This window comes from Brachionichthys hirsutus, chromosome 2, assembly GCF_040956055.1.
Source record: "Brachionichthys hirsutus isolate HB-005 chromosome 2, CSIRO-AGI_Bhir_v1, whole genome shotgun sequence".
Classification (NCBI taxonomy): domain Eukaryota; kingdom Metazoa; phylum Chordata; class Actinopteri; order Lophiiformes; family Brachionichthyidae; genus Brachionichthys; species Brachionichthys hirsutus.
The window spans coordinates 5,511,381-5,534,530 of record NC_090898.1 but is presented as its reverse complement, the minus strand read 5'-3'; the positions used below and the strand labels follow the sequence as shown (position 1 = coordinate 5,534,530).

The window sequence follows — 23,150 nt, the reverse complement described above, 5'->3', positions numbered from 1 at the left end:
GCATGGCAAACGATGAAGGCTGTAACCAAACAGTGTCAAACAGCACGACAGCACTGACCTGCACTTTGACTTAGTTATTTTCTGACTGGGAAAAATAAAAAAAATGAGGTAAACTGTAAATAGAGAATCCACCCTGTGTTTGAGTCACATTTATCATTTCTAAAGTATCCATGACAAACAAACTTATTTTTATTACCTTAAGATAATAATAATGATATTAATAATATTTAACACTCACCACAGGGGTCCACAGCACGCTGATTTTTCCTCAACTCCATTGTGATTGTCTATGTTCACTGACTCTGTCTCACTAGTGGGCACACTCGCTGTGGTGTCACACACATGAAAGCACACATGCACACATGCACGAACACACATACACACATACACACACACAAATAGTTAGGAAATGCAATAATAAGCCTGTGTTTATAACAAGGGTTATCACATAAAAATGTAATCTGATGTTTCACCAGTAAAATTCACTATTAGCAGATTTCCTATTGGCACCCATGTATTCTGGTTTGGCTTGGCTGCAGGCTGATGTGATACATCTGAAGATGGTGTGTGATGTAAGCCTTCAAAATAAAATAAAAACACCTGAGCAAAAAAACAGATCCTCAGATAAGATGTTCATCTTCTTTATGTGCCCTAAGTTTTATTGACCAAGCCAAGACAAACACAAATAATGCAAGCATGTTATGAGAAGAAAATGCTGGGTGACTCCTTCTCAAAGTGTGTCCATAGGGACACGGAAATCATTCCTCCATGTCTTGTTTAATTGTAAAGCATTTTTGCTCCCAGTTTTGGATCTCAGAGTTGAACCATATGAAACCACCTGTCCTGTTCTGTGAACACTTGGAAAAAAAACTTCTAGTATTTATTTTATTGATTGGTTGTTGGAATAATTGATTGTAAAAGATATGAAAATATAAATATTGTCACTCAGATTTTCAATAATTGAAAAAGATTATTTGGTCTACGTCTGTATGCAGTGTTAAGATATTATAAAATACAGTTTGTTGGAAATCATACATTTAGTCATGCATAAAATATTGTCTTGATAAGTGAAAAATGAATTCAGAATGATAATGGTTGGATGTGGGATATGAACACAAACACTTTGCAGTTGTGGAACTAAAACAAAACTGTGCATCTAAACATCACTTAAATTACAAAGTATTTAAATTGGTACCAAAGTAAATACATAAGATTAAAAAAAAAAGAAAGTTTCCCATAAAAAGGAGAAATACAATATTTTGGTAAAGCATATCGGTCATGTCTTTTACCAATGAACTGACTGGGAAGATCAAGAATTGAAGTGGATTTTTCATAATGTATGGTACCAGCACTGTGTATTCAAATGTTGTTAAAATATTTTTAACAATCTGAACATGTGATTTTGTGTATTTAATATGCAAAAAAAATAAAAAATAAACACAAGATGGATGTATATCTTGTGTTTTATTTATAACATTAGAATTACTGCCCCTTAAATTAAAAGCTGTTGCTGCTCAGCACACATCCTCCCATCAGCCTTCATCTGTTCTATGGCGTTGATTCACAAGGACAAATAGATGCAAAGGAGTTCAGAGATAATGAACAACATGTTTGTGCCAGATGAAAAAAGAATTATGATATGGAAGTAAACAACAGAGGGTAAGCAAACACAAAGGAAAACCAACACATAAGCAAAAGCTCATGCAGGTAGAGGCGATCTCCAGGAAAAGGATGGACTGTTCCAGTTGGCACACACACACACACACTCACACACACACACACACACACACACACACACACACATTTACCCTGTGTCTCTGTGGACTGGGTGAACCAGCCAAACTTTCCTTTCTTCTTCTCAGTGAGGTCAGCCAGAGTGACCCCTTGGTGTTACCAACATGCAGTTCACACAGCCATACAGCAGAGGAAGCAGTGAGTCAGTAACACAGCAGAACAAGAGAGAGAGGAACGTACAGAAAGAGAAAGCTGCAGTACAAACAGATACAAACACAGCTCCTGTGTCCAGAAGAGTTCCAACACAGATACACTGCACATACAGTAATATGCAGAGTGCAGAATAGGAGCATGCCTATGTGGTCCTACCACAGTAGAATTATTATATTCACTTGTACTTGCATGAGGCACACACTTTTCAATAAAATGGCAATAACACTTATAGAAATGATTTTATACTAAATATTTAGTAACTGAAGCAGGTAATGTGTTATGTAGAAAATAGCAATCAATCGTATGGAAATTGTACCACTATTGGCATGCACTGTAGGTCAGTTTAAATAACAAGAAACATTGTCCTAAAATTACAATTACATTCATAATGACATTTGATTTCAAATTGATTTCTGGACAGGGAAACTTTTAATACATCATTAGACTGGAAAGTCTTAGCAACAAACAAAAAAAATCCAGTAACATGAGATAAAAGAAGAGAAGCTTGAGGAAAGGAAGAAGAGAAAAGGGAGACAAAGGAAAAACACTCGTCTTAAATGTACGGACAGATTTTACAAAGCACAGGAACACTGCAGGAATCAAGGAGAGAAAGTTAGTGAGTTGTTGCCGAGGTAAAAGTAGGGAAATTATTTGAGGAGAATGCATTGCTGCGTTTTAAGGCACGCTAGCGTTAAATAGAGACACGGTTGCAGCAGCATCACCCTGGACACACTTTTCAAACCCACCACGGAAATCATTGTATCGCTAAAAGATGTGGCCTACATTACCCATAATGCACCCTGAGGTTTACATTGGAGCCTATCCCAGCTGACATTGGCCAAGTGGCGGGATACACCCTAGACAAGTCGCCAGTTCACCACAGTCACATAGAAAGACAAACACCCAATCACAGTTACAGTCACACCTACGATCAATTCAGAGTGGCCAATTCACCCATGTTGCATGTTTATTGGTGGTGGGAGAACCCAGACGGAACCCACGCAGACACGGGGAGAACATGCAAACTCCACACAGAGATCCTCCAGGTGGAATCGAACCAAGGACCTTCGTACTGTGAGGCTTACTTTGCCACTGTGCTGCCCACAATTTTAAAAGTCCTGAAACTCTAATATCATCATCTACCTCAGAACTTACCGCTTTTGTTTTCGGTTGACTTGATTTAATTCACTTTATGCATGTTGTTATTTTTGTTAGATTTTCTCTTTTTTTTTCTTTTATTTTAGAGTGGAGCGTGTGGGTGGGGCGGGATTACAGGGTTGGGTTTCTGAGTGAGGATGGTATGGTGTTATATGAAGCAACTTTATTTTGGATGGTGGTGTATATTTCTATGTATTTTTATATATTTGTGATTACAGAGTGCTTGTTATTGTTTATGTTCTGTAACAAACATTCAATAAAATCTATGTACAAAAAAAAGTCCTGAAACATTATTTTATTTTACAATATAGTATAAAAAAAACCCTTGTGTGACAACCTTAAATATTAAGAATGTTGACGACATAAATGAGGCCAAAGCAAATTAAGGACATAAAACAATCCATTACATGTTGTCTGCCGTTGCTATAGTGACTACATGACAAATATGCTCAGCTTGTATTTTATTTGTATGCATTTGTATTTATGTATGCATGTATGTGTTTTTAATGTCCTCATTATTATATTGGAAAGCACTCCGCCAAGCAGCTCATTCCCCTCATAATTTTATTTACACCGTCCTCATGGTGATCTGGATCATCACCAAAGGGTTATGAAGTGTTCTTGGTATCTTTCTACACCAACCATGAAAAGTAGATTGGAGTTGATGCGTATCTTTGAATCTGTAAAAGGGATTTTCAATGTCACTTTTTTTTTCCTGACCTCATTCTGGATCCAATCCAGATGACATTTGGTGGTAAGATAGAGGTCCCCACTCTACATGACTGTGTTAAATTCCATAAACATTGGCCAATAATCAACCGAGAAATTGAGCTACTGAGACCAACGCCAACGAAAACATAACCTCCTCGGAGGAGGTAAAAAAAAATCATAGCAGTGCAGTCGCCCACATTCTTTTCACTGCCGGCCTTCGACGCACTACTGTGCCGTCCCCAGGACAATGTGTTTACGCCTGTAGCACATTAAAACACAAAGGACGGGCAGCATTTGACTGAACTTTAGTCCCCTCTGGGTAGGCCACCCCTCCACAGCTCCAACCCTTTGATAATTAAAGTTATTTTGCAGAAGTCAGAATTTAACACAGTACTGATTGTTCCGCTGGTGAATGTCTCATTTTGGAGTGATTCATTCTGAAAGGAAAGATCTGTTGCACTGAACTGAGAAGGTTAGATTCTACTGAACACTGAACGCGTCTTTGAAGGTGTTGGGCAACTTGTCGCACTGTCCCGTCACACCGGCTGTGAGATTTGGCTGTTGCTTCTCGGCATGTCATTTGTAATTGTAATGGATAAGTTGTATTGTTTCAATTGATCATTCTTTGATGCATAAAGGAAAAAAAGAAATGAAATCCAGGTAACTCACGGTTACGCTTGCCCTCCTCGTCCCCCTCTTCCTCAATCTCTGGGTCGATGTCCTCTGCCTGGGTGATCCAGTCCAAGTAGCCCTTCAGATCTTCCTCTAACTGCTGCTTCTCACGTAGCTTCTGGAAATCACCGCGAGCCTTGGCCTTCTCCCGCTCTTTAGAAAACTCTCTGGACAAGGCAGAGCATAGTGACTGTTCAACCACAAACTGCTGAGGGTCAGAGGGCCGCAAATTCACCTGCTCCTGACAAGTAGCAAATAATTATCTATGCATTATCTAAAGATTATGCACAACACACTGATGTTTGCTTTATATTTAATGCATAATAAATAGTTGTATTTTATGGAAAAGGATATAATGAAAGTAAGGGTATACTAAAAAAAAACCTACCCACTCAGTACTCCCAGAACCAAGTTGAGAACAAAAAAGGATCCGAAGATGACCAGACTGACAAAGTAGACCCATGGCAGCTCAAAGCCCATTGCATCATTCATCTAAAGAGAAGCACAGGCAGAGAAGCAGCAAAGAGAATCACACACACTCCACCGAGTTTACGTTAAAGGTTTTACCAGCTGTGCTCGTACACACTTAGCCAGTTTTCATCGTTCATAAAACTTGATTACTTGTACATTATTTACTTCACAACAGCACCACCCACTGCCGGGAAGCACCGTTGCCTCACAGCTGGAAAGTCATAGGTTCAAATCCAACATATGCTAATTTCAAAAAATAAATCTGTGTTTTATCCCTCATGGTAAAAAAAAAAAGAAATTAGTGTTTCCGGCAACGGTAAAGGAAGAGGAGACTGTGATACTCCACAACTCCAATGATGAGTACGTTTTTAATTCATGTCCCGGTGTATCAGAGCATGAATTTCAGGTTAGAATTTCAGTGTCTATCTTTGCTGACGCTGTATAGATGCTGATTTGTCTGTTTTCCCTGTGCAGATTTGGACATGCAGCTGTGCTGTTTTACGATTATATTTTTTTGTTGTTCTGACCAGATTAAATTAAATTTAAATGTAAATTAAATCTTGTCAGACAACTGTCCTGCATCACCACCAGCATGCTGCCTGTATTCCACTCACATTAGGGAGTGGAATACAGGGAGTCTCATTATTCGACTCAATTGGCTTCTTGCATTAAAAACTCACTGAGTTGAGTTTCAAAGATGAGTGCTCTGGCTAATTAAAAGTGATTTATGTTAATGAGAAACGGACGGTCTTGGCTTTCAGTTACAATAATTCTTGTAAGTGATTATAGAGCAATGATGGTTTAGGCCTCAACGCTTCACCGAGGGTTTTTTCATGTCATACAATTACACTAACTCTTCCATCATATAATGCTTATTATGTAAATTGAAACCTAAGCATATTTAAATGAACAGTTTCGAGACATTATCTCACATGATTTAAAATGAGATCGTGTTCCCTGTCCAGCAAATGGGTCAATGGCAATGAAAGATCAAAGCTGTGGCATACGTAGGTTAATGAACTACAACCATGGCATCTCATCTGGGCTTCATTCACACTGAGGTACATTACCCAGTAGAGAACATCTGTCCAGCCTTCCATAGTGATACACTGAAACACGGTGAGCATGGCAAACAAGAAATTATCAAAGTTGGTGATGCCATTGTTGGGGCCTTGCCAGGCTTCTCTGCAAATGGTACCGTTGAGCAGGCAATGGCGACCGTGGCCTGATACTGCACATGGTGTGGGCTCTTCTTCTGCAAAAGCACCTGTGGCCGAGAGAGAGAGAAAATTAAATCTAAAATGTTATTATAATTTCTCTTAGTGTTTTAGTAGATTAAAATGATTATTCTTGTTATTAATATCATTGTCATACTTCCTTTATAAATATGACAATAATAATGCAGTCATTATAGCTACAATTTTTTATTACTAGACACTGAGATCCATGATATTCATGACATATCATACAGTTGTTCAAGTTACACTAGATGTTCTGTCATCATGCCATCGTTACATAACCTTTGCAGACTCACATAAACATTGTATAAAAGCCCGTAAATTGTTGAAACACTTCCTTTTAAAATGACTGCAGGTTTTATTCATGTTTGTACATACTTGGTGTTATAAATTCACCAGTGTAACCTAAATTCTTGAGAGAATAAAAGCTGCTACGTTGGAAGCGCTTCTAGAGTTAATGTCATGCCTGTTTACATAATAGCCAGATATTAGTCATTTAATCACTGGAATTAATCCACCATCTGTTCTGTCCACAGAAGCTGTCTGTTAGCAGCTTGCCACCATTCACATAGAAAGTAGACATGTTCATTCATTCTCAGGGTTTTAAATGCTATATATATATATAGTTTATGAGATGTATACTGTAAAAATCACTCTTAGAAAAAAATATTTTTGGAAACTCCCCGCACAAGTTTAATGGCCCGAAAAAAGAAGAAAGTCAAATTCAAAGCAACTAATGAAGCCTACTGCATTGCCGTACCTGTTTGTTTCACGTAGCATGTAGCATGCATTTTGCCAATGAAGAGCTCCAGTCCAATAATGGCGTAGATGATAATGACGAAGAGGACCAGCAGAGCAATGTGAAGAAGGGGAACCATGGCTTTAATAATAGAGTTTAAAACCACCTGTAAACCTGCAAACACACATGGAGGCCAATGTCAGAGGGAACACACATGTACGGTACAGGTACAAGAAGATATTCATGTATGTTCGTGTACATAAGCTGTCACTTATTCGAGAAAATCAGCAAGAACTAAACAGCCTTGAGTGGTAAAAAAAAAAAAAAAAAAAACACGTATAAATAATCAGTGTATTTTTAAGGAGCTGACATGAGAATAGAAAACCATGTGATCCATCCAATCAGTTTGTGGTGATTATATCATATTAAGCTTAATAAAAACTAGAAAAGCTTTCAGAGAGCAGCTCAATACCCTCGGAACTGGATTTACACCACCCAAGTGGTGGTCTGGATCATCACCAAAAGGTTCTAAATTGTTCTTGGTATCTTTATACACCAACCATGAAACCAAAAGTGAATTGGAGTTGATGTGTATTTTTAACTGATTATTGAATCTGTAAATGGGATTTTCAATGTTAAAATGTAATATTTTTTCTGACCTCATTCTGGATCCGATACAGATTGAATTCGGTGTTGAGATAGAGGTCCCCACCCTACATGCCTGTGTCAAATTCTATAAATATCGGTCAATAATCAACCGAGATATAGAGGAACAGATTTTGAAGCTCCATTGACTGCAATGTTAACAACATTTCCAACGTGATCAGGATTTCAAGTGATCCAGCATCATATGATATGCTAATGTGAGTTCTCTGTGTAAACTTCCCTCTTTAAAGTCAGTCAATTATAGTTGTTGCAGTTTTTTTCAAACCAGACATCTTCATTTGAAATAACAACGTTATTAAAATAATGGCAGAATGAATGTTAATCAGTGATCACTTATAATCTAGCTGTGTTTCAATTCAGGCTTGATGTCTTTCAGAGGATGCGATGTATGGAAGTGTAGCTGTCGTAGGTCACTAAGGCTGCACTGAGGGCTGCTCAATGAGACGGTCAGTTCTATGTGGTTTGTCCTGTTTATTTTGCCAGTTCTTCTCATCCTTATCCTTTCATCATCTTCTGTTGCCTAGCAACACTGACAGTAGACATATTCACTGTAAAATGTGAGTAGCAAAAGTACTATCTCCTATGATACTTCCTTGTTTTTGAGCAATAACCATGAAAAGTTCAGAATCAGTTTTAATATTTAAAAAAAATGACCATTTAGAATTGCACAGCTGTATATCGGGGGTTTAAGGCTGACATGAAGTTATGTCAACTTTACAGCTGCTATACCTTGATGAACATCAAACACAGGTGGCTGTGGCTCAGTTGGTAGAGTGGGTCGTCCAGTGATCAGAGAGTCGGTGGTTCGGATCTCTGCTCTGACTGTCCGCGTGTCGAAGTGTCCTTGGGCAAGACACTGAACCCCAAATTGCTCCCAGTGGATTTGGCAGCACCTTGCATGGCAGCGGTCGCCCACTGGATTATGAATGTATGTGAGACTGGGTGAATGTGAGGCCTAATGTAAAGCGCCATATAAGTGAGATGATACAGGTGAGATGAGCTATGCTGCTTGAGCTATGCTCAAGACTGTGTGGGCGGATGTGCACACCCAGTCACTCGCCTGCTTTATTGAACCTTTATTTAGATAATTTTTTGCTGTTGTTGGTACATAATTTTGGTGGCCACTTAATTAATATTTTTGAGCACGTTGGAGTTATGCCCACTGACTTATTTAGGTGTCGCAGATGCATTTACACAAATCTTTTCTTTTGAGATTGTATAAGAATCCACCAAAGACTCTAAATACAGCTAGAATACAGGACATTCCTGTAATACCTTGACATACGAGTATAATTTGTTCTTGGACTGAGTTCGTAACTCAAATCGCTCGTATGTCAAATAACTTTTTCCATATAAAATAACTGAAAAATAAAAAAAATCCATTCCGGCCATATCACTGTAATTGAAAGTTCTGTGCAAACTCACTGGGAACTCCAGAAACAAGGCGAAGAGGTCGGAGCACGCGAAAGGCTCGGAGGGCCTTCACATCAAAACCCCCAGGTTTGCCCCCGGTCTGGCCGCCCGAGTCAGCGTCTTTGGTTATCATCTCCAAAACCACACTGAACAACCTGATGAAAGGGAGAGGAAGAGTGGGGAGGAGAGGCGCACAGGTTGGAGAGAGAAGAAAAGAGAGTGAGAGCAGTGAAAATAGAAGAGACAAAAAGCTAAGAACACGATGCACAGGCTTCGGGTTCACTCTTTATGTCCATTTCAGATTTACACACATTAGTTTACATTAAAGGCCTTCTGAGGTCAGCTGATCTGCAGATCTCTCTCAATGTGCATTGTGTTTGTACATGCATGTACATTGTGTGTGTGTGTGTTTTTGTGTATCCATTTGTGCATATGCTAGAACATCACTGTCATGCTGTTACTGGGCATGATGAGAATAATAAAATGGTCATCTATGCAAATGATGTACAGCTAAATGTTAGGTTAATAGGTATGTTCCATGCATAAATGCATTTGTGTATTTAAGAACATGAGGGAGGGTAGAAGTGCTCGTGTGTATGGTGTAATTGTGGAGTTGTGCATACATATTATGTGCTACCTATAAGCTCACCCCACTATGACGATGACAAAGTCCAGCATGTTCCAGCCGTTTCGTACGTAGGAGTTTTGGTGCATGACCAGGCCGTAGGCAATAATCTTCAGAAATGTCTCTATTGTGAAAATGATCAGGAAGGCATATTCTACTGTTTCCTGCATGAAGGGAAAGGAACAAAGAGTAGCGGAGGGGAGATAAGTCAGAAAACAGAGAGAATTGGATACAATACTCTTGTAAACTGTTACCTAATCTTTACAAAATAAATTACTTCTGTACCAAACAATGTCCTTCTGAGAAAGTAAGAAACCATGAGGTGAACAAGGGTAAGGCACGCTAGCAAAACATGTGTTCCTGCAATGTATAATGGGAAATCTATTTATATATACTAGTTTTGAATCACATATCACATATATGACTCAGAAATAAAGTAGGTGGCAGAGAACAGTGTAAAATACAATCCACCATGCAGAAACAACTTACATAAATAAAACCACATATTTAAATGTGTTTTGTTATATACTGTGCCTGTATAGATGTTAACAACAATATTCAAACTTGAAATACTTATATCGGAACAAGAATACAATTATGACATTATGATAATTCAGTGCAGATTCTAGGCCATTGTCATCATTTATTTATCAGTATCTAGTTATCTTTCACCACCTCCCTATGATTGTATAATGTATTTTCCAGAGTAGAAAAAAAAAGAATACAGCGTTCCATGAAGGCATTCCCCTTTTAGGATTCCTAAAGACATCACAACAGATTATTAATTAATTAATTTGAAAGTCAGCTGAGAGTGTCCATGACATTTAATGTTATGACAAACATTACTGGCACAGCAGTACATACCGGGTCTGAATCAAAGCAGCCTCACAAAATAAATTAATATGCTTTGTCTGTGTGTGTGCGTGTATCTACAGACACACGCACACGCAAATAAATAGGACCACTAATGTGCTCAATATAATCTTTGTCCATATTTGGTTGTCAATTACAAATATACACTAAAAAGAAATAAACAGACAAGGTAACACTCATAAAGTACATCAACTAGTACAATAGTTTTCTACATTGAAGGAAATATTTGGAAATTGGACAAGGTCAAAGACAAAAGTGATGGTTTATTATTTATAGAGAAAAAACAACTCAAACAATGTAGTAATTTTCCAAGAAAAAGATTAAACTCTTAGGTCGTCGTTTTAAGAGGTTTTGATCCAGGATCAGGGTGAAAAATGTAAGGCTGACCGTTCATGGTGCAAAAAGGTCCGTTTGAATTTATGGAGCTTTTGCCTTGTCAACATGATAATGATGTATTCTGGTGGTCATCAATAACACTGCAAGTTATTAAATAGTTTGACATAAAAGGATGTGAAGTGAAAGAACAGCCGTTAACCTCAGTTCGTCCATATTCTCATCTGCGTTCCTACACCTAAAAAAATAAAATAAATAGAAAAATGAATTCACTTCTAAACCCATCCAGTAGTCTCCGTGCCTGCGTTCAGCTCAACAAATCATATATGCATAAATACGCGACACGAAATCCAAACTAAAATGTGTCTGTATCACTACCACTGTCTGACTAAGAGATCATTTCTGTGAAAAGCTGCACTGAAACACCAACGCTGTGAACACTTCGGCAGAAATACAGATTTCAGGGACACAAAAACACCTTGCCTTCTCAAAAATGAAAACCCTCGTCATACTGAATGTCCTGCTGCATCAACCACATGTTTCCATGGCAACAAGGTTTCTTGTAATAGAAACAGGTCTGTGAATATAGACATCGCAACGAACATCTATTTATTGTGCTTACACATTATTAAACTTTCTCACTCCCGCTTTTTTTCTTTCTCCATCACAAAAACACCTCAAACATAGCTCACATTTCTCTCCATTATCTCTTCCACACACAAGCCCCGTCTTTCCCTTTGCTTCCGTTTCTGTCTCCTCAAAACGCAAAAGGTTAGTGGTTTGAAGGCTCATTAAGCGAAGCACTTCTCTTGTTGGTTTAAAGGACACAAACGGAGTGCACATGGCACACAGACACATTCATGCACACTGAAAGACAAAAACACTCATCTTGAGACCCACACACACATACAGTAGATCACACACTTCTGAAAGGCAGCAAGCCAACCAGACAGTTTCACACAGGGATTATAAATGCTGCTAGTAAAGGCAACTTAGACAATGCGTGGGTTTGTTTGGTTGTGCAGGCAAGCGCACTGTAAGATCACCAAAACTACACCCGATTTTTGTTTCAGCAAGGCTTTTTAAACTCAATTGTTTTTGTTCGAAAACCGAGTCGTTCAACTACAGTCGTTCAAGAACCGAGGTTCCACTGTATACAGCAGGGGTGTCAAATGTCAGAGGGCCACAGCAGCATTATGGTTGCTCTCAAAGGGCCACTCCTTAACTTGTTGCTAAATAACTGTATTGATTATTTATTACTACTACATACTTAATTAAGTTACAAACATTACATATGCAATTGCATAGTTGTAAAAATATATGGATTCCTTGCTGCTGTAATAATCTCCGCCGATGATAATGATGATGAATATATTTATTAGATAGAATGTTAGTCAAACAGTAGCATGTATTACAGTACAAGTACAGTCAAACATCCTGTCTAAGAGGAGCATTTCAAAAAAGCCCTTGCGGTCTTGTTTCCGTTGAAAGTCCTTATACATAAATCATCAACATTTAACAATACAAATAAAATCAAAATAAATTACTCCACAGATGCAAAATAACAATAAATTAAAATTAAAAAGACACACAATATGTGTGTTTTATTGCTGAAACTGGGACCAGGGCCCAATTTTGTGCAAATGCGTGCAAAAGCGACAAAGTGTACGTTGTCATTATAGTCTATTTTTGAGCCGCGGCACATTTTTTACATTTACAAAATCCTGCGGCACACCACCAACCAAAATGACACAAAATGACACTAACACAGTATGTTGTTAATATAGTTAATAATCCAGTTTTTTAATGTATTTATACCAGGGGTGGGCAAACATTTTGACTCGTGGGCCACAATAGGTTCTAAAATTTGACAGATGGGCCGGACCAAGAACAGATGGATGGAGTGTTTGTGTGATCTAATATAAATGACACCTGAAAGCTATTGCATTAAAGGATTTGGCCTTTTACAGGTAGCATTACAGGGAAAAGGTAAAATGAATGAGGTTTAATTATAATACAATTTTATTTCATGATATAGTTTGGCGGGCCGGATTAAAAAGACCAACGGGCCGCATATGGCCCCCGGGCCTGGGTTTGCCCATGCCTGATTTATACTCAGTGTGAAACCTGGGGCTGTTTGGATGAACACGAAATGGATATCCTGGCAGTAATGGTAGAAAGACACACACAAAGCTCTTCCTCAACAGCTCTCAGTCTCTCTCTGTTTTTAGTTTTTATAGCAGTCGAGCTTAAGAAGATCAGCTCACACAGATATGTGGTTGAAAACGGGAGCAATGTCAAAATAGCTTTGTTGGCCAGAATGGGGAACTCCTTGGCAAACAGATAACCAAAACTGTCCAAAGGAAGATCAGCAAAGTTTAGCTTTAAACCACCATCTTGTTTCAGTTCAATGAGTTCCTCTTGCTCCTTTAAAGTCAAGTCCTTTCCAGCACCGGATGATGAGCTGTGTGGGTCCCTAAACCAGTCAAGGCGTTCTGTGAAGGCTGAATAGAAATAAAATGACAACTTCTTCTCAAGGGTTTTCAAATGTGTGCAAACCACCTCACACATTGCAGCAGTGTCGCCATCATGCAGTTTCTGCAATTTCTGTGTTATTCCAGAGAAGATAATGGAGATTCCCACACAACTGTCCACAGATCTGTGGGGCTTTCTGACCACATATTTGTGGCCAGGAACAAAAAGCATTCGTAAACATTCATACTAAAAGCGGTACAACTTTGTGTTGTACTGCTTCTCCTTACGTCTTCTTATTTAATTTGGCAGCAAGTTTCTCCAGCTTGGACCTCAAGTAATATTCTGTTTTCCGCCACTCATATTCCTTATGCTTCAGGGTGCTTTCCAGTTGAGTTATTTTCTGGTTGAGAGAGAACACTTCCTTCCTCCACAGCTGCTTATTGTGTTTAACATGCTGTTTCATCATTTTCAGGCACTCCTTCAACTGCTTTATGATCTTCATTAGATCCCTTTGGGTTTTCTTTCCCTTCTTTATCGGGGCATTACGGTCATTCAGACATTCTTTCTCCTTCCACGCATCTTCCTTCAACTTCATGGTGTGCTTCAGATCACTAATCTCCTGTCGGAGAGAGGATCTTTCCTTCGTCCACAGCTGCTCGTTGTGTTCACGCTCTTGCTGCTCCTTTTTCAGGCGCTTCTTCCACCGCTTTACGTCATTCGATAGAGACAGACTATTGTCTATCTCCATATATATGAGGTCATCACGGCACTTCACCTCGCACTTCAAATTCCACTCTTTGTCCTCCCACACCTTGCTGAGGTCCTTCAGCTTGGACGCTAAGGCCTTTTCTTTGTCCTTCCACACCTGCTCCTTCTGTTGCAGGGTGGTCTTCAGTTTAGTTATTTCCCGGCTGAGAGTGGAGTTTTCCTTTGTCCACAGCTTCTGGGTTTGTTTACCCTCCTGCTGCTCCTTTTTAGGAGGCTGCTTCCACCGCAGCTTTATCTTCTCCATTAGAGACAGTTGTTTTTTCTCCTTTTTGTCCTTCTTCTCAGTGGAATGACAAATATTAATCTGATCTAATCTAGTCTGTAGATCAGTCATCTCTTGGTTGAGAGATGATTTTTCCTCCCTCCACAGGTGCTCATTCAGCTTAAGTGTCTGCTTCAGCTTCTCATTGTCCTCCAATAGGGACAGTTTGGTCTCATTCCAATCCGAGGTGATATTTGCCACCTCCTGTTTGCTCTGAGCCACACAGGCTTTCAGATCACAGATCTCTTTCGCCATCTTCTCCTTCTCCTGGTGCCAGGAGGTGCCACCTTTCTGGAGTGCGACCTTTTCAAGATTAATTGCCAGTATCTCCGCCTCAATTTCTACCTTGACATTTCCTGTTTGCGTTCCTTTGGACACCTGAACCGAGCTGTCCAGCAGCTCGCCCCTCAGGTGCTCCTGCATTAGCTTGTCATTGAAGACTTTCTCGGTCATTGTTGTGGTTCTGGACTTTTCACTTGGTTCCTTTTATAACATCTTTGAAGGTCACATCAAAGGCAAAGATATGCCTTTTGATGTGTGGCCTTTAATGGGCTTTAATGGGTTTTGATAGGATACCAGTTTGTACCAGAATTACCGTATTTTCACACCCATAGGACGTGCCTAAAAGTCTTAGATTTTTTTCAAAATGTGCCGCGCGTCCATTGGTCCGTGCGCCCTATTTGTTGTTGTAAGGCGGACATAGGAGAGGACACAATGTTGAACGTAAAGGGGGACATGTGGGCGTGGGTGAACAGGTATATAAAAGAACAGGTATGTGCGCAGAACATCGTTTTTTAACAGCCCCGAAAATAATAATAATAATAATAATACATTTTATTTGTATAGCGCTTTTCTTAGAACTCAAAGACGTTTTACAGTGTACATAGTAAAAACAATAAAATAAAACAAAAAATACAAACAATAAAAATGTGAACACGGATATAGAATCAATAAAATTCAAACAGTAAAATAATACATTAAAAGTGAACACGGTTTAAGCAGTCAATAAAAATTCCAACAGTGCAATTATAAAGTAAAAGCAATGTTAAACAGATATGTTTTAAGATCTTTTTTAAATGAATTTAGATCCGGGCATGCACGTAGCAGTTGTGGGAGTGTGTTCCAAAGTGTGGGTGCAGCAATGGAGAAGGCTCTATCACCCCAGGTTCGGAGCTTGGTCCTACAGGGGAGGGAGAGGAGGTTGGCGTCTGCAGAGCGGAGGGAACAAGATGGGGTGTGATGGTGGAGCAGATCTGTGAGGTAGGGGGGGGGGGGGCAGATTATGGAGAGCTTTGAAAGTGATGAGGAGGACTTTGAACTGTATGGGTTGGGGGACCGGGAGCCAATGAAGGTTTTTAAGGACCGGGGTGATGTGTTCACGGGAGCGGGTGTGGGTAAGGAGGCGAGCAGCAGAGTTTTGAATGTATTGCAGTTTATGTAGGGTTGTTGAATGGCAGTCCATAGAGAATGCTATTGCAGTAGTCGATTCTACTGCAAATGGCAAAGAGACACTCTTATGAAGCGCAGTTTAAACTGAAGGCCATCAGCTACGTGGAGGAATGTGGGAATCGAGCATTTCTGAGGCGCCACACGGCACGGAAAGTGACTCTGACGGTGGAGAACGGGAACCCGGCATGTTTGATGGAGATCTCGCGCAGCTCTTCAATTCAGAAACAGAGGATGAGGACTTTAATGGATTCGATTAATGACGATTAATAATGTGTGTACAAAATTCAGTTTTGATTGTTTGATTAATGACGATTAAAAATGTGTGTACAAAACTCAGTTTTGCTTCCGCTTTATTTTGCGCACCTATCATGCCGGCGCCTTTTGAGCCGCGCGCCCTTTGTATGTTTAAAATACCGAAAAATATATAACTCCCAGGTTTTTTGCAGTGGGTTTGAGGTTGTGTGATAGTGGACAAAGTACTGAAGGACAAGGAGTCAGGGGGGGGGTAAATAGAATGATTTCTGATTTGGAGTTATTTAATTGAAGAAAGTTATGTGCCATCCAACAGTTAACATCGTCTAGACAATTAAAAACAGCAGCTAGGCTTGCTGGGTCACCAGGTCTCAGGGGAAGGTATATCTGTGTGTCGTCTGCATAACAATGAAAGGAGACGTTATGCCGCCGGATGATCTGGCCCAGCGGAAGCATATAAATTGAAAATGACATTTTCAGAAAATGTTGGGAATGTTATCAGGAACAGATGATTAAATTATGGTGACGATCCAGAAGAGATCCTGGATTCTGAATTACTTAGAATTCTTCATTAGCATTACAGTCAATGGATCTTAAAATGTGTTCCTCAATATCTTAGTTGATTATTGACCGATGTTTATGGAATTTGACAAGTAAATAATATTAAATAATTAATAAATAAAAATATCATCCAACACAAGTTAATACATCAACTTTTTTGTCACAGTTGAGGAACAGGACTGCAGTACCACCAACAACTGCGAGCTGCTAAGAACACGTAACAGATGCAGTATTTTACAAAAACACACCTCTCGCGGGCCACTGAAAATTATGTGACGGGCCGCATTTGGCCCCCGGCCTTGACTTTGACACATGTGGTATACAGATATGTGTTCGTGTCGGTGCTGACAAATAAAAGAATGATGGACACAGGAATGCTCCAGATGAACAACTCATAAAACATTTTCTATAGAGTTTTTTTTGTTCAGCTACTAATTGTGTAAGATGAGTAGTGTACCACTACAGTAGCTGGGGGATGACCCATTGCGGTCAACAAGCAGAATGACTCAGAGCGGCCTCACACTGAAGAGCTTTCCAACACACACCTGCCGCGATCCAGTTTAGTGTTCTCTTTCCATCCTCATGCTGTTTGCATAGCTCTGAAATGTCTGCTTCTCTGATTACTGAACAGCTTATGAAGTGTGTGTGTGTGTGTGTGTGTGTGTGTGTGTGTGTGTGGAGGAGTGTGTACGTGTGCGTGTGTGTGTGTTTAGTTCAGTCAACCTCTACAGGTCACGATCAAAGAATAATTCAGATAATCAACAGTGCTACATCTGCAAAATGTAGACTTTACAGAACAGTGGAGACAACAAACAGCACATTTTCTTATATATTGAACTAACATACATGCAGAAGAGCAAGAACAAACCTGTCAGATGTCTAAAACCAACTGTGAAAGAGAAAAAAGTGTACAATGAATTTAATCATCATAAAAAACAGAAGAAGATTACTACTTTATTAGGACATTCTTTATTATGAAGGGTCATACAACAATTTTAAAATCCAGAAAATTGACTGAGTACATTTTGAAATTATCATCAGCAGACCTGAAAGGGTTCCTGGGGTTTTCTCACATTATACAAATGCAGGACAAAAGTCTGCAACCACCTAATAAAATAGAAAATTCAAAATTCAAAACAAAACATGTGCAGACAGGTCTGCATGTGAAATCTTGTTAATGAAAACTAAACTCTGCAGATGCTCCACATTAAAAGCTTCCAGTGAAAGGGGCGGATTATGGCGTAAGGATTAAACTGTAATCTGTGGATAGCTCATCCTGAGTTTACTTTAGCTTCAGCTACATAAACCCAATGCTTTTAAAATATTTTACTATAAATATAGACAGATTTTTGTTTTTACGGGTAAAAAAAGAAAAAAGAAAAATAATAATTAGACAATTTAAATGGTGCAATTTAATTATATTATCACATTTACAAATTATTATTATTATTTTTGTCTCTAATTAAACAAAGTCATCAACAGTTTTAGGAAACACTGCCACTTTACATCATCTACTAACAGGGTAAGGATGATTTTAATAATTCTAAGCAGAAAAATTGCAGTTGCCTTCTGTCTTACTACATACATACATAAATACATACATAGTCCATGTATTAAAAAATATTTTAAAAATACATAATCTCCAATTTCCAGGGGTTCCTTAACAATGAGTGAATAACAGGCTTAATGCCATTTCTGTGTCACATACAAGGAAGTGAAGAGACAAGGATAGGTACCCCAAACCCTGCCCACACTCTTCTCCAGGAAATGTGGGAATGGTGCTCCTAATGATTAGTTAGATAGCTGTTGTTTAATTTCCCACAATGACCAATTAATCCCTTAACATTGTGTATTAGCCTTGTGCGGACCACTGCACTAGCACATTGTGTAAATCCCCTTCTGTGCTTCTATTACAGCTACGATAGAGATAATGTTGACATGGAAATCAGGCTTGTTTCACATGTGGGTAGAGAATAACAATTAAAGTTTGGATACTCACAATTGATGTGTCCAGTACAGCAAGCCAACTGATTTAAATGTGTTTTATTGATGAGCTTCAGTGAACACTTGAAGATTACTGAAGAAGGATCTTGATGAAGATAATTGAACTTTTAAAATAATATATTAACTGACTTATGCATCCAGAAAGTGTCTTTAACATTGAGCAGCACATAAGAGGTGAGGGAGGAGTGTGTTTTACTGTGCTTTAAAAGTTGATCTGTTTGAATTTAAATATATAGCTCCAATACATTCTTTTTACAACACATTTTATAACACAAAGTATTCTGAATCACAATAGCTAAATTAATTCTTCATATGTTTGTATTATTATTGTAAGCCCTGAAGGGTTAAACACATTTAGGGATGTGTTTACCTTGACTGGTAAGCTTTGATAGTTTTTGTTATGCACAGCTCGCTCAATTAACAGATCCACGATTTTAAATTGCAATTTTAATTAAAACCTACTAATTTAGTGAAGGTGTCAGGATTATGTGTATTTGTCCTGCTTCCCTTCACTCCACCTCCCTGAGCTTTGAGATGTGTTATCCTCTACCAACAACCCCACTACAGAAGTACACACCGCAGACTAAACGGAGCAGCTTGATTGATTTAAGGAGGAGCGGTGCATCCTGTAATCTTCTAAAATCCCCCATTTTGGGAGCTGGACAAGACATTAAGGATTCTGAAGCCAAGAGAGCTTTGAATCTCTGTACAGAGAAAGAACAAAATGACCTAGATGATGTTTTCAGAGACACACGGACCATGGATCGTGTTTTCAATCAGTTTTGGGTTAGAAAAAAAACTAGAAAAGCACTCAGCGAGTGCAACCTCTGCAAAGCAGCTCAACCCCCTCATAATTGGATGTATACTGCCTTCATGTGGTGTCGTAATTATGGTGAATTCAACTTGTCGAGTTGCACAAAATTGCACATAAATGCCCCCTAAAGTCGTATTTTCTACTGGAGAACTGGAAATGTATTTTGATATCTAAGTATTCGAGATGAGATAACCTTTGACCTTTCAAAATGGCAGCAAGCGTACAAGGAGTTGTGAATGGTAAGAAACTATACGTTTTTTAAACAATTTATCGTCCATTTGCCAGTGGTTCTAAGGCCTGCATAATTACTGTACGTAGTGTACAGTTATATAATTCGTATTTTTCAACCAAGCGTTTGCCATAATTGTTTAGCTTTACATAGTGAAAGAGATGCGGGCTGGAGGTCATCATGATGTTGATTTCCCTGTTGTCAGTAATGCCAAAGGCACAGTAATTCAAACAAGACAGCACTGCTATGACAACCCAATTTACCTCCAAAGAAGGACCCCTAATCCATCCATGAATGGCGATGCCACACAGTCTTCGGATTCTGATATCTCAGGGCCGATGCCGTCACCACTGCTCACACTTCAAGTTTAAAGCACAAAAGAAAGCCACGAGAGGATAGCACCACAACCGTAGCTTTTCTTCAAGGTTGTGAAGAAGCGTCTCAAAAGAGGCAGGACGAAATCATGAATCAAATTAAATCCATCTCAATGAAACCTATGCTTTCCAAACCAGAAGAAGAAGGCCTTCAAGGATGGTGACAGGTCTCCTCAGAGGGAGCTGAAGGTGAGGAAATGAGGCTGCTGGGTGTGAAAAGGAGTACAGCAGCTCTACTGGAGAATTTGTGAACATCACACAGTCGAAGGAGATGGTTGTGGATTCCACCTCCAGTGGAATGAGGAGTTTCTAGATACAGGTGGAGCTGGGCAGTGAGCTGGACTGGTCAAAGCTGCGTGCACTACTATCATTCAACATCTGCCGACTTCTACTGTGCACAATCTACCAGAGTGTGGTGTGCTGGGGGGGATTCCCACACTGCCCACACTGCCCACAGGAACAGGACAACCTGATTAGGAAGGCAGCTCCACCAAAGGAACTAAACTGGACACAATTCCGCAGGTTGCACAGGAGAGAATCTCCTCTAAACAAAAGACAATCACGGACAATCCCACAATTCCCAGAGAGCTGAGGGTAGTGATGAATTCTGAACTTCGACCTCTGACCTCAGTATATCCAAAACCTTTTCAGGCAGATTGTCCCCTGTAAATCTGCACTCGGATTTGTACTCTACATTTGTATATCAGTGTAGGCCTACGCAAAGATATGCAACAATTGTGCCACTAAATTCTATGTTGCGTGCTCAATAGAAAAAATCTGCAATATACTAAAATGAATCAAGTGAAAAACAGAATTCATTTACATTATTTTACAAATTACATTCATATTTCATGTTGGAAAACATTATCCAGTTATGCTCTACACTGACAAGATATTGGATTATTGCATTAGACACTATAATCTCATTACATCTAGTTAGCAACACAGAAAAACAAAAACCTCTCGATGACGCTCATTTAGGGTAAATTAGTGATAATATATTTAAATGTATTTCTCTTTTGATAATATTTGACGATAACTGTCACAACTCATACGGACAATTAACATGAAACAAATGAAATGTGGTTGGCAACTAGCGACTAAATATAATAACATTCAAATCCAAACTGTAACAGAAAAATGTAGTTGACAAAGTATTCTTTTGAATGGATCTACAAGGAGATTGTTCCCTGCTGTTCATCCTGTTCTTTTCCTCTATAACTGAGAGTACTGTACTGGGACTGACCTTATAGCTCTCAGTCAGTGTTTCCCAATGGATCTTTGGATTTTTCCCCTTCAGGCAGCAGCAAACTGCCTGTCAGAAGAAGATGCAGAACCATGGGGAAATATTTGCGGGTGAATGAGACTACTGTCCTGATGTTATTTATGAGGCTGGGTGTGGACAGTCCCAATCAATACACTGGAAAAACTAGCAATACATCAGAGGTTCTTAATACACAACCGTATTTTAAAAGCATACAAACTGTGACTCGTGATTTTCCTTAATGCAAATGACAAGATCAAAGTTATGTTTCAAAGCTAATGCAACATCTCTGCGACCGTGATGGTCGATTGCTGCGTTACACGTAGTCTGAAGTTTGATATTTGCTAGTTGGCTTCTGTTTTAACCTTGATGCCTTGAGGACGCAGTTATGAATCTGAGAAACAGTGAGTCATCTTAGCATCTCTTTCTGAAAAAAGAAGCCTTGTGAATGCGAATGGCCACAAGTAGGTGAATCAGGCACAGAAACAGGCTAATCAGCTCCTATTAGCCTGTGGTCCCATTGGCCCTAACAAGATTAATAAAGGCCAGAGTGGTTGAGGATGTGCTGCTCTTTGCTTCAGAACGAAATCACAGACTGAACAACATGACGACTGAGACATTATCATTCTTACATAGAGCCTAATGCGGTTTATTTAACGGTACTGTATCTGCACCCTGTTGTTACAAAGCTGTGTTGCACCAAGTTCAAGAAGTAAGGCAGCTTTATCATCTCTTTCACACATCGACTTGATGACATCACGTGTCATTTGACAGCTAACTTAAAGATAAGATACCGGATCCAAGAATGGCATAAAAACAATGGAGGATTGACTACATGAAAAATTCCGTGGTCCCGCAGAGCTGCTGCGTACTTTCACCCAATCAAAGCGTTTTCAAAGACGTGGTGAGATTGATGCCTTCTCCTGAGGCCTTCTGGGAAATTCCCACAGGAGAGGAAGGAACCAAAGAAGGACGACTGTCAATAATTCTCCTTTATCGTAGAGCATACAGTAGAAACTAGAAGAAGTGGTTTCTATTGTCAGCCCCCCCTCTCCCCCTCTTTGACAGCGTGTCTGCTTCCCTCATGTCTCCCTCTTCTGTCTTCTCCGTTCCTGCCTGCTTCTCTCTTTCTGTTTCTCTCTGCCTGTTCCAGTGATTCTCTCTCCACATCTCTGAGGTCTATCCAGTAACATTATGTTTGTTAAAGATAGCAGTGGATACGAAGGCTGAGGAGAAAAAAATTCAGTTCTACTTTCCCATTAAACTGGCAAGTCTTGCTTGACCCTCCACTAATGAAGAGGAGCTTAGGCCGAGACATTCACAGACGTCCATATCTGTTTAGTCCAGCAAAGAGATCAGCAACAACATAATCAAACCATGTGGGCTTCTATACTCGCGATCATTTGATCTTCCGGCTGACAGAAAACATCTGTGTGACCAACAGCCAAACTCTATTTGTTATTTGTTGTCTGTAAAACCTAAAAGCAAATATTCATAAATTAAATAAGTTCAAACGACTTCATCACCAAAAACGTGACGGTCGCTCCTTTTCAAGAGTGAAATCAGGAATGAGCTGTTGAAATTTGAACCAAGTTTATTTTAGTGTATTTAAGCATTTGAAGCAATGTATTGCCAACATAACTCTATAGTTATCCAGTGTTTCACTTTTCTTTAATTGTATTTAAATCTAAAGATGTTAACCACTCTCTTCACTATGAATATTTGACAATTATTAATAGGGACAATGCATTTCACACACACAAACAGTCCAAAACTGGTTGTTCAGTTAACTTTATGGAACTGGTTCTGTTAACTGTTAGGCCGCCGTCAGGGTAAATCTCCTGACAGTGGG

The 23,150-nt window shown here is 39.3% G+C and overlaps 1 protein-coding gene across 1 annotated transcript in view; it reads right to left on the bottom strand.

The window, feature by feature from the left end:
• cacna1db (calcium channel, voltage-dependent, L type, alpha 1D subunit, b) overlaps positions 1–23,150 on the bottom strand; it is a 50,391-nt gene that overhangs the window by 20,660 nt on the left and 6,581 nt on the right. The window contains exons 4-11 of the mRNA XM_068753086.1: positions 9,665–9,804; positions 9,028–9,170; positions 6,958–7,110; positions 6,030–6,226; positions 4,877–4,980; positions 4,486–4,655; positions 239–326; positions 59–85 (exon numbers count right to left, since the gene is read on the bottom strand). Coding sequence (XP_068609187.1) covers positions 59–85; positions 239–326; positions 4,486–4,655; positions 4,877–4,980; positions 6,030–6,226; positions 6,958–7,110; positions 9,028–9,170; positions 9,665–9,804 — 1,022 coding nt within the window. The remainder of the gene's footprint in view (positions 1–58; positions 86–238; positions 327–4,485; positions 4,656–4,876; positions 4,981–6,029; positions 6,227–6,957; positions 7,111–9,027; positions 9,171–9,664; positions 9,805–23,150) is intronic.